At 35.1% G+C, this 17,453-nt stretch overlaps 1 protein-coding gene across 1 annotated transcript in view; it reads right to left on the bottom strand.

Moving 5' to 3' along the window:
• Window positions 1-10,600: 10,600 nt before the first annotated feature.
• The window catches only part of OR13D1 (olfactory receptor family 13 subfamily D member 1), a 37,967-nt gene continuing 31,114 nt past the window's right edge, over window positions 10,601-17,453 (bottom strand). Inside the window, 3 exon segments of the mRNA XM_019734154.2 lie at window positions 10,601-10,833; window positions 10,836-11,231; window positions 11,234-11,368. Coding sequence (XP_019589713.2) covers window positions 10,601-10,833; window positions 10,836-11,231; window positions 11,234-11,368 — 764 coding nt within the window.

Raw genomic sequence — 17,453 nt, 5'->3', positions numbered from 1 at the left:
TTCTAATAATGATTTAGATTGTGTTTCTCAGGAGCTCAGAGGAATGGAGGCGCCAAACTAGATATAAAAGTTAAATTTAAACATACATAGTTTGAAATAAAATAGGTTTTTAAGCCTTAAAAGCAAAACAGCTGACCTCTGATATTGTCCTCCCTATCTCTGTGATCATTGGTCCCAGCGTAACTACTTTCAATATTTTTCTGTTTCTTCTAATGCTTGTTTCCTTTTTTCCAAATTATAGACATTTTCTGATGTTTCTTGATATTTTCAGGTATAGGTATATGTATTGCTTGGAAAATGAGGATTTAGCTCTTATATGCCACTCCCCCAACATACACTTCCACATCAGATAATGCTTACATTAATAATAGTTTATTGTTACATTATTAATTTACTTTATATTAAATGTTCACATTTTTCTTACTAATTAAATTACATTATTACACACCTGATACATAATTAAACACAAAATTATACACGATAGTTATATTATTGCACACACTGAAGTAATGTTACTTACATTATTAAAACTAGGAAATAATTACAGGGCTATCACCTGAGGTTGTATTGGTTGTGCCTTGTGCAAAGACTTTTGCATCATCTGCTCAGAGGAAGGGAGGCTTTTTAAAATTACTGAGTCCAGAGGGGGTGATTTAGTTTTTCCAGTTGACGAGCATCCATTTCTAACAAGGCAAGACAAAACAAAGCATCATCTGTGCCCAGACTGGATCTTTATGCTTCAAATTATTTTCTTAGAATTTTCTGCACTGGAATTCACAATTCATTCACTCATTCAACCGATATTTATTAAATTCTTTCTATGCTTGAGGCACTTTCCGAGAAACTGTGGTACAGGGGTGAACAAAAGACAAAGTCCCTGTCCTCTGGGTACTTACAGGTTGGAGGAAACTTTTTAACATGTGAAGAGAAAAATATATTAGGGATTAATAAACACTATGGGGGAAAAACAAAGGAGGATATGGAGAACAGAAAGTGCTGGAGGGAGGTAGTAGAGAATGCTGTTTCCCAATGTATTTTTAAAATTCATAGTAGGACTCATGTAGTTAGGTGCATCCATGTGACTAACTCCTGCCAGTGAGATGTGTTAGTGTATTTATGACCTGCTGTAAATGATCTTAAAGTAGTGTTGGAAGGTTTGTTTCCCTTTTTGTTCCTTATTATTTCTGCTTGCTGTAATGTGGATATAATGGCTTGAGTTCTTGAATTATGAGGTAGGAGCCACGTGCTGAAGATGGTGGAAGAACAAGAGAGAAAAAGGCTAGGTTCTGACACCATGGAACACCATACTAGGAGCCCTGGGCTGCCCATCTCTAGGTGTCTTCTACGTGAGAAATCATCTAGTTTGTCACTGCTGTATGGCCTAGACCTATAATCTTAATACGACTCTCTCTCTCTCTCTCTCTCTTTTCTTGTACCTGTCATTTATTAATCATCAAATTCTTTACCAAAAGAACAAATTTCCTCTCAATATGATTAAACCCGTTCATCAGCTTATCAGTTTCATCTCCTCGAGTTATCTTTTGGGTGTCCTTTGTTCTCTCCCTCCAGTGTCAGATAGTTCTCTAAGATGGCATAATAGTAATTCTGGGATCTTTTACTGACATCCTGGTAAAGCTCATTTACTTTGTATTGGACCTATTTCCAAGATTTTGTATATTTTTTATTCTTAATTTTAGTAGAGGGTACATGGAAATTTGACTTTTGAGACTTGCATCTCTAAAAATGTTTTATTCTACCAACTCTTGATTCCTATTTTGGGTGGGTATAAAATTCTACATTGGAAATAATTTTTTCTCATATTTTTAAAGGCCATTCTTCGTTTTATTATACTTTTTCAGAAGACATTCTGAATCCTTTGTATGTGGCTTGCTTCTCTCACTTGGAACTTTTTATGTTTCTCTCTTTGTCCCTGGTGTTCTGGAATTTCACAATAATATTACTTGGAGTAGGTATTTTTCCCCCCCATACATTGTTCCTCACTCAGTGCACCCTCTTAATTTGGCCACTTTTCAATCCTGAAAGTTTTATTGTATTTCTTGAATTTTTTTCTTCTCTTGTTGATCTCTGGAACTTCTGTCATTCAAATATTGTGCCACCAGTTGCTCTTTTTATTTTCTTTACTATTTTACATGTCTACTGTTTTTGGCCTAGTTTTTTGGGGGTAAAAACCCCACAATTTTATCTTCTAACTCATCTATTGAATTTTAAACTTCTACTTTCACAGTAGTTGTTTCCAGGAGCTCCTTTTTTTTTTTTCTTTTTTTTTTTAATCCCTTCCCCAGAATATTTCTTCATTTCTCACTCTTTCTTTTTGGAAATACTATCCTCTTTTTGCTCCTTAGATTCAATATGTTTATCTCTGAGGATATTAATTACAGGTGTTTATTTTGTAGTTACTGTTTTAGGTCTTCCGGCATTGTTTCTGTCTTTTTTGTTTTTTTATGTTTTGTGTTTTATATCATTTGATCTGTTTTCTGCCCAGGTCCTAGTGTTTTTCCTACAATATTTTTGTTGTGATGCTTGGCCATCATCTCATGTTTTGAAATGAGAAAAATCTGAAAGCTCTGTGAGTATGGGTGCAGTCTGTCAAATAGTGGGCTTCACTGTAGAGTTGTCTGGCTATTTCACTGAGGGGAAGTAGCCCCGGCTGTTATCAATCTGTAAGTCATGTCTCTTAGTCTAATCAGTTACCCCTGTAGGAAACTTCCAGAGTCACAGTTTCCTGTGACCGAGGAGGGAAGGAGGCTGGATCTCTCAGTATTTGGTAGGTAGCTATTCACTTTATTTTTATGTTTATGAGTGGTTCTTACTCCTTCAGCTGTATCTGGTATTCAGGAACGTGGTTTAGCTTTTTAAGAATATATTAAATAGGCTAGGCTAAACTGCTGTAACTAATAGATACCAAAATGCATAATGTTTCAAAAACATTAGGATTTTCTTCCTGTTCCTTAGGAATCTAAAATAGGTTTTCCTAGTTAGCAGGCAGCTCTTTTATATGTGGTGGATTAAGAACCCAGTGGCTTTGCCATCCGTAGAGCCCTATCACCAACAGCATCTAGCTAGCAGGTAGAGAGGATTTCTAAGATGAAAATATTTAACAGATAGTTAAGAGTAAAATTCACGACTGCAACTTAGAGAGGGAAAATGTTGGTAAGTGCTGCTACATGTCTAAGACAATCTCGTATTCACTTCTTCACAGGTTTTAATTATCCTCAAAACTCTGTGAGTTAAGCTTTATCTCCAAGTGAGAAAGGTGAGGTTCTGAGAGAGAATAATTTTCTCAGGTTCACTGCTGCTAAGTGGTACATGTAAGGTTTGAATTCAGATTATAAAACCAGTTCTGTTGAACATTTGTTTTTAAAAGATGTGTGATCTTTCATGTAATTTTAGATGTGTAGTGGAAAATTGCCTCTAAACAGCATTTAAAAAGAAATGCTTTTCTGTGCCTTTAAAAAAAAACACAAATTCTTAAACTGCCTGGAAGATGCATAGAGTAAGTATTTTGAAAATTATTGTTGTATATCCTAAATTTCTGACAACTGATCCAAAGGACAAGTAGTGCAAAGCTAGATAAATGTGGGTTTAGGCTAATGTGATATAGAGCAATGGTAGTTATTTTAGACTGGGTAGACTGAGGTTGTCTATCTAAGGAAATAAGAAACATGTAAGAGGAAACCTTTGATATAAGGTTTTTGAAAATCACGTATTTTAAAATCGTGATTTTAATTAATACATTTGTCTGCTGTATGCAGTTCCATTGTACAGATATATCTTTGTTTGCCCATTTGACTATCATGGACAAAGATGTTTTGAATTCTTAAATAGATATTTCCTATTTCCATATGAAGAAATTCTCTAGGGCAGAGATTCTTAACCTTTTTTTGTGCCATAAAACCCTTTGGAAATCTCGTGAGCCTATGGAACCCTAATATTTTTATATGCTTAGCAAATACATATGTAGGGTTACAAAGAAAACGGATTATATTGAGCTAATTTCATCAAAATGTAAAAGTAAATTCTTGACAAAGAAATAGACATGCTTTATTATTAAGGTACTAAATAACAAGACCTATTTTTATATGCTTAGCAAATACATATGTAGGGTTACAAAGAAAACAGATTATATTGAGCTAATTTCATCAAAATGTAAAAGTAAATTCTTGACAAAGAAATAGACATGCTTTTTTATTAAGGTACTAAATAACAAGACCTATCTTTGGATTTAACAGCTATCATAATTTTGAAGTAGTCATGAGAACAAAAGAAATTTTTATGTATTTGCAGCAACTTTAAATGAAATTGGACAATATCGGTATTATTTGTTGGTCACAGAGTTACATGTCCTGTTAATAATACTGTGATTTGTTGCCTACATTTGTATTCAAAGGAAATGCTTATTTTTAGTTAGAAGTTAGTGATACTAAAGATCCAAGTTACCAGACCCTCTGAATTCTATCCGTAGACTCCTTGGGGATCCGTTTACTGGAGGCTACAAACCAGTTCACTAGAGTATATACCTAAGAGTGGAATTGCTGGGTCAGAAGATATTTACTCAGTAACGCCAAACTGTCCTATAAATTTCCCTTCACAACAGTATATGAGGTTCTTTTGACTAATTTTTTTATTACTGCTCATTTGGTTTGCTGAGTGTGAGGGTACAAATAGGTATCAGTTAAAGGGTGGGGAAAATTATATGATGTGGGCAAAAGCAACAATCCACTTAATGGGGTCCCTGCTTGGTTTTATACAAAAGTCAGGCTTGTGCTAATCTGCAAAAGGAAGCAGGAGAGGTGGACCCAGTGCTGGCCCCGCTGAGTAGGAGGGCAGTTGCTCTGCATGTGAACTTCAGATGCTTGTGTTTTGGTGATTCATCCCTGGGGAAGTACTTTGTTAATGTTGTATTGTGAGGCCACTAGGTGGTGGTATAGACTAGTTTTCTTACATTAGGTCTGGAACAGTGTGTGCATGTCTTTTATCGTTATTTCTCAGTTCCTGTAACTTAAACTATTGTTCTTTAGAGTGGAGGTAGCTTACAGTTCTTCTTTTGTCATATGAGATTACATATTGGGGAGAAAAGCTTCAGTAAAGATGAATTAATATCATAAATTTTATGAATTGCTTTATCAATATAAATAAATGGTAATAAAATAACGATTTTCATTCATTGTTCCTTAAAAAGTATCTTACTCATATCAGTGAATATTTATTAAGCAACTGTTGTGCATTGAGCATTGAATTAAATGCTGTGGAGAAGGAAAAAAGACTGGATACCCCTTGAGTTTGTCAACATGTTTGATATTTCTGTATCAGTCTCTGCTTTGAGTCTTAATTAGAATAAGCAGCCAGAAAGATTTGTGAGCAATTCAATATTAAATATAGCATAAATTTATTTCATGCTTCTATTAATAAAACAAATTGTTTTGTGTTGCTAAAATACATAAACATATGAGTTTAATATATATCCATTATATCCCTTTTTAGATGTCCTATATTAACTGACTTTCTTTATATTTTGCATTTGAAAGTTAACTCTAGTGCCAATGACATTTTAAAATTTCTCATTAATAAATGTGATTATTTCCCTAAATAGGCTTTGCAAATCTATTGTGCTTTTAAAATTTTTTTTTATTAAATTTATTGGGGTGACACTGGTTAGTAAAATTATATAGGTTTCAAGTGTACAATTCTATAATACATCATGCATTGTGTACTCACCACCCAGAGTCAGTTCTCCTTCGATCATGGTATATTTGACCCCCTTTACCTTATTCCCCCCCCCCCCACCACCTTACCCTCTGGTAACCATTAAACTGCCTATGAGTTTTTGTTTCTTTGTCTTGTTCATTTGTTGCTTTCAGTTTTATATCCCACATATGAGTGAAATCATATGGTTCTCAACTTTTTCTGTCTGACTTATTTCACTTAGCATGATAATCTCAAAATTCATCCATGTTGTTGCAAATGGCAGTATTTCATCTTATGGCCGAGTAATATTCTATTGTATGTATGTACCGCATTTTCTTTATACAGTCATCTATCGAAGGACACTTTGGTTGTTTCCATGTAATTACCATATGACCCAGCAATTCCTCTTCTGGGTATCTACAAAAAAATCTGAAAACATCCATAAAGACATATGTAACCCTATGTTCATTGCAGCATTATGCAAGTCTGTTGTTTTGAAAAATTCTTGTACCTTGTAACTGGAGTTAGAGAGAAATGTTATGGGAGAAGTATTTCTGGACCGTGCTATTTGTCTTATATTTTTATTACTAAATATGGCTGGTTTCTTTCCTATGTATAAGTTGACACATATAGCTTTGGGCACTCATGCACTTAGTTTGTGACATACTTTTAAAAAATTTCCTCTTTCAGATGAACACCCATTATCCAGTGCTCTCCAATGGGGGTGGGGTGGGGGTGGGGGTCTGTTGTCTCTTTTGCCCCTGATTAGGTCCATCAGGATGTCACCTAGGATTTTCCCAAACACATTTTATGATGTAAATTCAACTGTCCCTCTCTCTCTTATGATGGTTGACACATAGTTTGTGGGCAATCAGCACTACTCAGATTAAAATTTCTTCTGAAAAACATTCCAAGTTGATATCTCAAGATAGCTTAACAGTACTCTGAGAAGTAGGCTTCATATTCCAGATGATTTTCTTCTTATATAAAGACATTGAATATTAAAAAATATAGTTCCCAATATTCCTACTCCCTTGGAGTTATTTGGAGTTCCCACTCAGCGCAAAAGAAAAACTGAAAATAGTGAAAAGTCGTAACTTTATAGGCGGCCTCAGTATAATTCCTATTTCATAGTGTTTTTCATTGAATATTAATTGGTACTGAGCCTGTAAATATTTTGGGGAGACATATTCATAGGTCCATGTTACTAGCATCTCATTTATGATTACTTCTTTAATGAGAGCCAGGCCCTTATTTCATATGTTAATATTTTCTTCATTTCTATTTAGCTGCTGTCTTTTTTTAAAGAGGTTTTAATATTTACTTAAGAATTTCAAGTCATATATTCCACTCCTATTGTTCTTTCTCTCAGAGAATGTCAGTGATACCTATTTCACAGACAAGAGAACATCAGATTCTAATGTGCCTGATAGAATGAAGGAGCACTCATGGATGTTATGTCTTTTACTTAATCCTTTCTTAGTATGTATCATTTCACTTTGTAAAACTGATATTTCCACTATACAGATTAAAACAAAAACAGTGAATAAGAAGTTCAGAGAAGCTAAGCTAAGTATCAAAGCGTAACAAAACGAGTAGTTGAAGCTGGTTCATTTATTTTAATTGCTCTCCTGTAACCCAGTGTTTGAGTATACCATAACTTAGTTATTCTTTCCTATTGATATTTAAGTGTTTCCATATGTTTACTTTATAAATAATGCTTCAATGAGTAATTTTTAAAGTACCTCCTTGGATATACACCTGTATGGAACTAATGAGTCTACTTCACACTTTTTATGGTATTGGCTTAATACTCCCACTGGCAGTGAATAGGATTTCTTCTTTCTCCATATTCTTGACAAATTTAATATTTGTGTATCTTTTGGCTGAGAAATGTCTGATTGATTTAATTTACATTCATCTGATTTTATGTGAATTGAACTTTTAAAAATAATTTTATAGGCCATTCTATTTTCCTTTTCTTTGAGGTCCCTGTGTATATACTTTGCTCACTTTTCTGTTTTGTTATTCATCTTTTTCTTATTGATTTGGTAGCTTTTTTTTTTAATATTCTGGGTACTAATCCTTTTTTGGCTGTATTTGTTACTGATACAGTTTTCCATTTGTGCAATTCTTTAAATGTCTTAATAATGCAATTTTGCCGTATACATTTTTCTAAATTTGAATTATGAATCCTTCAAATTTTGTGGGTTTTTTTTCTTGACTCATTTAAGATATACTCTTCCTATCACTGCCTAGGAAGACATTCTCCTATATTTTCCTCTAGATATTTTACAGTTACTTATTTTGATGACAGAGTGAGGTGGAGGTTTAATTTGATCTTTTTTTTTCAATATTAGTAGTCCTATTTCAAAGCACAATTTATTAAGTACTTCAAGTGATTTGCATTGCCATCTTATGTCAAATAGCATTTATTTAGGTTGTAAACATTCCCATATGCCCAGGCTATTTCTGACTTCTCTACTCTATTTCATTGATATAGTATTTATCTTTACCTGCACCGATACTATGCTATCTGAATTACAGTAGCTTTCTCATTCATCTTGACATTTGGTACAGTAAATAATGCAGTTCATATTCTCACAGTGTCTTGGCTATTCTTGGTCTTTTACTGTTCAATTTGAATTTTGGGGTAAACTTCTTAAATTAAAAAAAATCCAGTTTCATTTTTATTGAAATTACATTAAATTTATTGAAATATTTGAGATGAATTCACATATTTATTTTTATTTTCCTAATAGGAACAAAATCTAGCTCCTCAATTTGTGGGAGGTTTTCTTTTATGCATGTTAATGAAGATTTATATGTTTCTTCAAAAATTCTTTGTGCAGCTTTTATGGATTTTTTTGTGGGCGCTTCATACTTTTCCTGGTGGTGTGAGATGCTTTTTAATCTACATTTCTAACCAGTTATAACTGCTTCAGAAAATACTATTGAATTTTGTGTATTGACTTATCAGCCTTGCTAGAGCCTCTTATTAATTTAAATTTTAAGACTTTCTTTCTATAGATTGTTTTTCTGTTTCTATGTAGACAACTTTATTTTCAGGCAAAAATGACAAATTTGTTTCTCCCTTTCCAATCTTTACATCTCTCCTTCCCTTCCTCCTGCTCTCCCTCCCTCCTTAACTTCTTTCTCTCCTTCCTATTTTTCTCTCTTTTCTTCTTTCCTTTCTCCTTACCTCTTTCCTTCCCTTCTTTTGTCAATCTCCCTTTACCTCTACCTCTCCACTTCCTGGCCCCTCTTCTTCTACTTCCTCGCTCTCTCTCTTTCATTTGTTCCCCAGTCACTGAGTTGTGCACTTATGCTATCTTTCAAAATGCTTTGAAATTTAAACCTTTTGACTGGAAGCATAAAATTTATTTTCAATAGTCCTTTTATCACTAATACCAATAATATTCATTATATTGAGTAATGTCTCATTCTCCATTTTAAAATAATCTTATTTTCAAGCCAAGGTAAAGGTGTTAAACATAGTGGCCTTTTTTTTTTTGTGTGTGTGTGTGTGTGTGTGTGTTTGTCGTTGGGTTTTCGTTTGGATGGTTGTGTATATGTAGTGGCCTTTTGAATGTGGATATTTAGGAGACTTATGGATAAAATGTACTGTTGAGAGCTTAACACAGAGGCGTATAAGATTACCAGCAAGGGTTGATGGAAAAGTTTAGAACAGTAGTGCGGTGTAAAAAAAGAAAACCAGAAATTAGGAAAATGTGAGCACTCCACAGAAATTATTAGGGAGATAATTGGAGTGCCTGTGGGCATGTAGAATAGAAATTAGATTATTTAGTTATTAAAGGAAAGGGGAGCCCCTGAAGAATGGAGAACTTGAGATCACTTACGTAATATATCCTCATGTTTTTGTTTTTTTGTCTCAAAAATAGGAGAGAGGAGATGCAAAGGAATACTCTAGTTAGGACTATATGATTAATTGATTATAAGTGACAAAAGTTCAACTCAAAATTAGTTTTTATGAAAAGGTAATTTATTGACTCATATAACTAATAAGAATAATTGTGAACTGACTTTAGACACAGCTGGATCAAGGAGTTAAAATAACAGGATCAGAAAGACTCTCCCTCCTTCTCTCAAGAGCCCTTTGCCTCTCACGCTCTCTCCACATATTGGCAAAGATTGGCTCCAGGCATAGGTTTGACCAGTTTTGCAACCCTAGCAGAAAGAATGCCTCTTTTCTCACAGTGAGACAGCATTCTGGGGTTGAGTTTGATTAGCCTGGTGGGAGTCACGTGCTAGCTAAATGAATCACTGTGACTAGCGGAATTTGCTTCTTTAATTGCCTAAGCTTTTGTTCCCTGCTTACCAGAATTTTCGGAGGGTAGAGTCAGCCCCATCTAGCACCACATGGACTTAAAGGGAGGGACTGTTTTAATTGTCAATAAAGTAAAATAAAAATATTTGCATTCTTTTATTAGAAGAATGGATGCTGGCCTACAAAACAATAAATGTTCAATTCAAAGGGACTGAGAAAGGATACCAGGAAGACTGAAGGAATAGAGAGAGAAGGAAGGGGCAAGGAGAAAAAGGAGGAAGAAATGGGAAAGAGAAGACAGAGAAAAACAAAGAACAAGGAGAAGAGAAAGGAGATAGCAGAGAACAAAGAGGAGAGAGATTCATCTAGAGGAAAAGCCATGTGCCCTATATGGGACAAACTGGCAGAATTGCATGCAGTTAGAAATTGCAGACAAGACTCTATTCAGAATGTTTTACATAAGCATTCTGTGTTGAAAAGAATGAGAGTTCCATATTTGGTCTTAGAAGCAGACGAGTTCTCTTGACACTGGGTTCACGACTTCATCTGTAAACACAAAATACCTGATTTGGTCCCACACTGAGGAGATCACATGCCTCAGTTCTTTCACATTTTCATTAAATGCAGGTGTCTGCTCAGGACTTTCTTCAGAGCTTTTACCTCTTTATTCCTCAGGCTGTAGATAGTGGGGTTCAACATCAGGGTTACCACTCCATAAGACAGTCCAATAATTTCATCGGATGTGTTTGAGTCCTTTGACTTGGGCTTCATGTATATAAAAATGGCTGAACCAAAGAATAAGATGGCTGCAGTCAGGTGGGCTGTATAGATAGAAAAGTCTTTTTTCTGCCTTCAGCAGAATTAATTCTCAGGATGGAAGAGAGGATGAAAGTATAGGAGATGAAAATTAACAGTAGAGGAATGACCAATAAAACAGTATTTGCCACTGTCATGATAGCAATATTTGTGGAGATATCTGAACATTTGAGTTTCAGAAGAGCCAGAATCTCACAGGTAAGAGAATAAATGATGTTATTCCCACAGAAAGATGACAACATTGTCAGGACAGTTTGCACTAAGGTGTTTAGAGAGACTAGGATCCAAGACCATGCAGCCATGTGCATAGGTAGCACCCTGTTCATGATGATGGGGTACCTCAGTGGGATGCCTATGGCTACATACCAGTCATAGGCCCTCACAGCCAGGGATGCACCCTCAGTGGAGCCCAAACCAAGAGAAACAGCCATTGCACAGCACAGCCAGTGAAGGATACAGCTTTTCTCTCAGACACAAACATAATAAGCGTAGGAGGAATGGATGATGTTGTATAACAGATGTCCAAAAAGGAGAGCTTCCCAAGGAAGAAATACAAGGTCTGACAATTACATTTGCACCATGCACTTACATTGGCAGCAGTGTACAAACAGCTCAGTAAGGTTTAATAACCTTGGTATATCAGTGTCTCACAGCTGTGTTCGTATTGACATGTGGTGGTGTCTTGCTGAGTGGTATTCATTATTGTTGTGTGTCTTTGTGTACTGTCTTGAGAATGTCTGAGCTTGAATTAGAGCAATGAACAAATTTTAAATTTCTTGTGAAACTTGGCAAGAGAGGAAGTGAAATCAGGGACGTCTTAGTCCAAGTTTATGGGGATAAAGCCATGAAGCAAATGGCAGTGTACAAATGGATTAAACATTTTTTTGAGGGGAGAGAATGCATCCCTGATGAAGAGAGGTCAGGGTGGCCAGTAATGAGCAGTACTGACAAAAAGATTGCAAAAATTCATTGAATTGTGAATCAAAATTGTCGACTGACTGAGAAGCATAGCAGACCAAGGAAACATCGATAGAGAAACAGGAAAATCTTAACTGTGAATCTTGACATGAGAAAGGTGTGTGCAAAAATGGTCCTGAAGGAGCTCACCGATGAACAAAAGCAAAGGAGAGGCGAAATTTGCCAAGACCTTTTAGAGAGGTAAGACGATATTTTGGGTTGTGTTATCACTGGTGATGAAACATGGGTGTACCAATATGACCCTGAAACAAAGCATCAAAGTGCACAATGGAAGTCAACCAATTCTCCATGACCAAAAAACTTCCGTCAGTCCAAATCAAGACTCAAAACGATGTTGGTAACATTTTTTGATATCACAGGGATTATTCATTATAAATTTGTACCAACTGGATAAACAGTTCACCAAGTTTACTATTTGAAAGAGCTGAAAAGGCTGCATAAAAAAGTTAAGAGGAAAACAACCTGAACTTTTCACCAACAATTCATGGCTTTTGCATCACGACAATGCACTAGCTCATACCACACTGTCTGTGAGGGAGTTTTTAGCCAGTAAACAAACAACTGTATTGGAATACCTTCCCTAGTCACCTGATTTGGCCCCCAATGTTTCTTTCTTTATCTGAAAATAAAGGAAATATGAAAGGAAGACATTTTGATGACATTCAGGATGTCAAGAATAATACGATGACAGCTCTGATGGGCATTCCAGAAAAAGAGTTCCAAAATTGCTTTGAAGGGTAGACTAGGCTCTGTTATCTGTGCATAGCTTCCCAAGGGGAGTACTTTGAAGGTGACTGTAGTGATATTCAGCAATGAGGTATGTAGCATTTTTTCTAGGATGAGTTCACAAACTTAATTGGCAGATCTTGTATAAAAAGTGATATTTAGTTTATGTAATATAGTAATAGTAAAGATTTACATATACAGATAAAGATGAAGGAAGAACAGCTCTCTTTCTTTCTGTTCAAGAAAGGTACCAAGTGAGGGAGGCCATTTTTAAGAATTTAGGTTAAAAAAAGAGAAAACAGAAACAGTAACTTTACCAAAAACACTGAAACAACCCATCATGTAGGTCTATCTGAACCTCTTCCGTTACCTTTCTTTCACTTACACCATTTCTGTGCCCATGACAGTGTCAAAGTAGGTTTTGTTTCACCATGATCTTCATCAGCAACCTCACAAAAACATTCTAATACATAAATATAATCTGTGTAAAAAAAAAATGTACGTGCTCTGCAATACAACTTCAGGACAAGTCTTCTAGCACCTCCTCCAATCACATTGTTCTAGATCCCCCTAATGTGGAAATTCTGGAGGTTCTACTGACACCCCAGATGCTCTGCAATGACAATGCTGAGTTTCTTTCAGCCTCCCCATAATACTACACTCTTTCTTCTTTATGTATTTGTATCCGGTGTTTTCTTAACCCAGAGGGTCCCCTCCTAACTTAGATATTACCTTTTCTGGGATAACATTCTCATCTCCTGCTGTGAGGAGGATGACCTTTCTGTGCACTGCACAGCACTCTGTACTTATATCTCTCATGTGATTCTTTATTTACTTATTTATGCAATTCACACTAGGCCATATATACTGTGGTAAGTAATAGGGATCCCATTTTTGAGAACTTATTTATCAAAATGGACACGATGCAGAATGCTTAAGAGAGTTACTTTATACTTTCAAGAAATAATTTCTGTGCCATAAAACATGTTTCAATATGGAACATTATGGAACATTTTACAAAAACATTTTATCAAACTAAAATAGATTGTTGTCCCAAATTATCAAGCATAGAATAAAACTGAATCAACATTACTTATGCATATATATGCAAAAATCATAAAATATATTCAAACTGTATACTAAAGTGATTTAATTTATTTTGTGAATTCACAAAATTCCAAATTAATATTTAAAAATCTATCAATATAATCTAAACAACTGGGCAAAAAACCCAAAACAAAGCACATGGTCATCTAACAAGATGTCAAAAAGCATTTGATAAAATACAATACTCATTATTGGTAAAATCTCTTAGGAATATAGATGTAAGAGAATACATGGTTATTTCTGAAATCGCCAGACCACGTAACTAAAAATGGTGAAACTCTCGAGTGTATCTCTTAAAGTAGTCAAATATCATTATTGTTTAATATTTTCCCCCTGAATGATCCACCCAATAGCATAGAATAAAACAAATAAATGACATTGCATATCTTTTGATGTTTCAAGTTCAATCATAATTTAAATAGTTACAGCAATTTTTTCCTTTGGAATTCTGGTTTGTGCTTGTTGGGGGTCATGCTATACACATGATAAGCCATACCCTCATATATTATACAACCAATGAAAGTTGTAGTCTTGGAGAAGAGTTAAAGGGAAGGAAAATGTACATCCATGGTATATTACATTAATATGGGAAGTTGCATAACAATGTAAATGATTGCAATTTGTATATATGTGACTGAGAAAAGCCACAGCAAAATTAGTTTTCTCTGGAATATAAGAATGGGACATTATTAATATTCTTAATTTTCCTTCAATCTCCAAATTTTCTTTTAACAATGTATATTTCATGACTGAAAATCAGAACTATTTTAAAATTTTTCTTTTAAGGATACAGTGACAAGGATTTGCAAACTTTTGTCTCCAGTTTTCACTAAAACTCAAGAAAGGGTAAGAACAGTTAATGGAAAGGATATTGGCTAGAGATATTTTGTTGCTTTATTACATAGACTGACTTAATGCCATTTGATATTTTGATTTCAGGCAATCACTTCACAAATGTATCCATCCTGAGCAGATACACTGATACATTCCCAGTTCTTAGAATAGGATTCTAGAGTTCACCATTTAGAATGGCCCAGGTGGGCAGTATTTAAGGGATGCATTTTATCAGGCACTCAACTATATCACACAGTAAAAAGATAAGGTGGAAGCGATACCTGTGGTGAGGAGTGTGGGGGGTATTAGTGATTAATGTTACCTCAGCTTCTTTATTTCTGACAAAAAATAGGTAACATTTCAGTTTGTTGGTTCTCTGTTTTTGGTCTGTCTGTCTCCAAAAGGTCAGTCCTTAGACTGATGCTCATCTTTGGACATCACCTCTAGAAAGAAAGCAAACTGTGCTTGAGGACTTGGATCATGATGCATTCACCCTTCTCCTATGTTTACTAATAGAACAGAGTAATCAAATACATGGTGATGGAAGGAGAGCTGACTCTGGGTGGTGAACACACAATGGGATTTATAGATGATGTAATACAGAATTGTACACCTGAAATCTATGTAACTTTACTAACAATTGTCACCCCAGTAAACTTTAATTAAAAAAAATAGTAGAGAGTAGTAGTTTGTAAAGCACATGTACTCACCCAACTCCCTGATTTTAACCTATGGAACCTCTTGAAATAGGCGGTGTCTCTCTCCCCTCAGAAGGAAATCAAATGCACTAAATATTGCATCCTATCTCCTACTTCAGCTAGCTTCCCCTCCCATTTATGAAACAATGTATTCATGACATCAGACATCCCTGGTGCTAGTTCTCCCATGCTCACCAAATAAATGACCCCTTCTGAATCCCAAAGTTGTTAATAATGAGCAGTGGTGCTCTAGTTAGACCAAGGCCTCTTCTCATTTTCTTACATGGTTTTGAGAATTACCCCGGGTTTTCTCATTCACATTTCTGTGTGGAAACCAAGGATGCTTTGTTGCTGGGAGCTTCAATGAGCTAGGTTCACTGCTGAGTGGCTTCACCCAGTGTGTCATCATCTTGCTTTGACCATCTCTAAGGGCTTTGCTAGAGTCCAATAACTCTGTGTCTCTGAAAGACTGTGGCCCTGTCCTCTCTTACTCCTTTGTCCCCTTAACTGCTGAGACAGAGAAGTGCTACATCTTATCGGAACACATTTGGCTTGGAGTACCTAAACTTCACTCTGGGCGTTTTGGCATATTGGCTGTAGAAACCTTAGCAAAACACTATCTCTCAGCATGATGTGTCATTTAAAACAGGGCAATGACACCTGTTTCTAGGGTTTTTGTGAGGATTAATATTACATAACTGAAAGTTTGGGTGTACAATACATGTTAGTTTAATCAGAACCCCAGGCTGATATTCTTTTCTTTTCTATGGTAAAGGAAAGTGACTTTTTAAAAATGATATTCATGTATATTCACAGAATTTTCTTCATCCAATAATTCTTTAATTTTTCATTGTCTTATTCAACACATTTAAAATAAAATATTCATAACTCCCAGTTCCCAGTCACCGTTTCCTTTCTGCAAATACCTCTTCTCAACTTTGTCCTAATGTTCCCTATTACATTCAGTGTAGGATCTCCATCTTCTCTATGTACAATAGACAGCATGGCTAATTGGGATATCGGTTTTCTAAAATAAGGAAAACATTCTCCTTTTCATTAATGTTTCATTAACTTCTTGTGACACTTTGCTGCTCCTCCTCAATGAGTTGACTTCTTAGTTTTCTTCCTAGGGCTTTCGCTGTGCTCTAGAACCCACAGTCTAGTATCCCATGATCAGAGACAACTATCAGTAGTCGTGTGGGAGAGGAAAGATAAAGCTTTCTACCCAACAGAACATCATCTGATAAGGTTTTATGCAGTAGTAAATCAATGTGCCATGTAAGTACTTTCCTACCTCTGAGCTCTAAATATTTCCAGAGGTCCCAACAGTGGATCTGGCGGCCAATTTAAACACTCCTCTGTTTTTTCCTAAGACACTGTAATCCAGGAGTGATTTAAAGTTGAATCTTTAAATTATACAGAAGGTAGTAACTTTTTGATATGTTAGACATGCTGTCTCAAAGGCCTGATTTTACCTGACTTGTTAAACAGTAACTTTTGTTTTCCTCTGAAGTATTAGTTGCCTGATTATACAAATAATACTCAGTTATAGGAAATATGAGAAGTTTAGGAAAATGTAAAGGAAGAAATGAAAGTCATTCATAATTATAGAATAAATATTAATTTTTATATATACCTGTTCATATTCTATATTTACATGCCTGAGAGCACACTGCATTTCTTGATTTATTATGTGCTTTTATAATTAACAGTATAGTGTATGTATTTTCCCCTATTATTTTATTAGGCAATTTTGATGATTTTCATAATATCTATAAATGGTAAATAAGAAAAATCATAGAAAATGGGAAGTGGAAGTGTAACAGTTTTTTGCTGGAGTCTCAGCAGCTTTTCAGTTTTTTTTGCTTTTTGAAGGTAATGACTAGTTTGGAGGACCAGGATCAGAGATTCCCTTCATTTCATTCCCTGAGTTCATTTTTTATTTTTTTATTTTTTAATTAAAGTTTATTGGGGTGACAATTGTTAGTAAAGTTACATAGATTACAGGTGCACAAATCTGTATTACACCATCTATAAATCACATTATGTGTTCACCACCCAGTATCAGTTCTCCTTTTATCACCATATATTTGACTCCTTTACTCTCTTCTCCCATCCCCTATGCCCCCGTACCCCCTGGTCACCACTAAACTGTTGTCTTTGTCTATGAGTTTTTGTTTCTTTATTTGTTTGTCTTATTCCTTTGTTGCTTTCAGTTTTATATCCCACTTATGACTGAAATTATATGGTTTTAGACTTTTTCTCTCTGACTTATTTCACTTAGCATGATAATCTCAAGA

This window comes from Rhinolophus sinicus, linkage group LG04, assembly GCF_036562045.2.
Source record: "Rhinolophus sinicus isolate RSC01 linkage group LG04, ASM3656204v1, whole genome shotgun sequence".
Lineage (NCBI taxonomy): Eukaryota > Metazoa > Chordata > Mammalia > Chiroptera > Rhinolophidae > Rhinolophus > Rhinolophus sinicus.
Note: the sequence above shows the minus strand (reverse complement) of the source record. Positions and strands in the feature narration are given on the sequence as shown.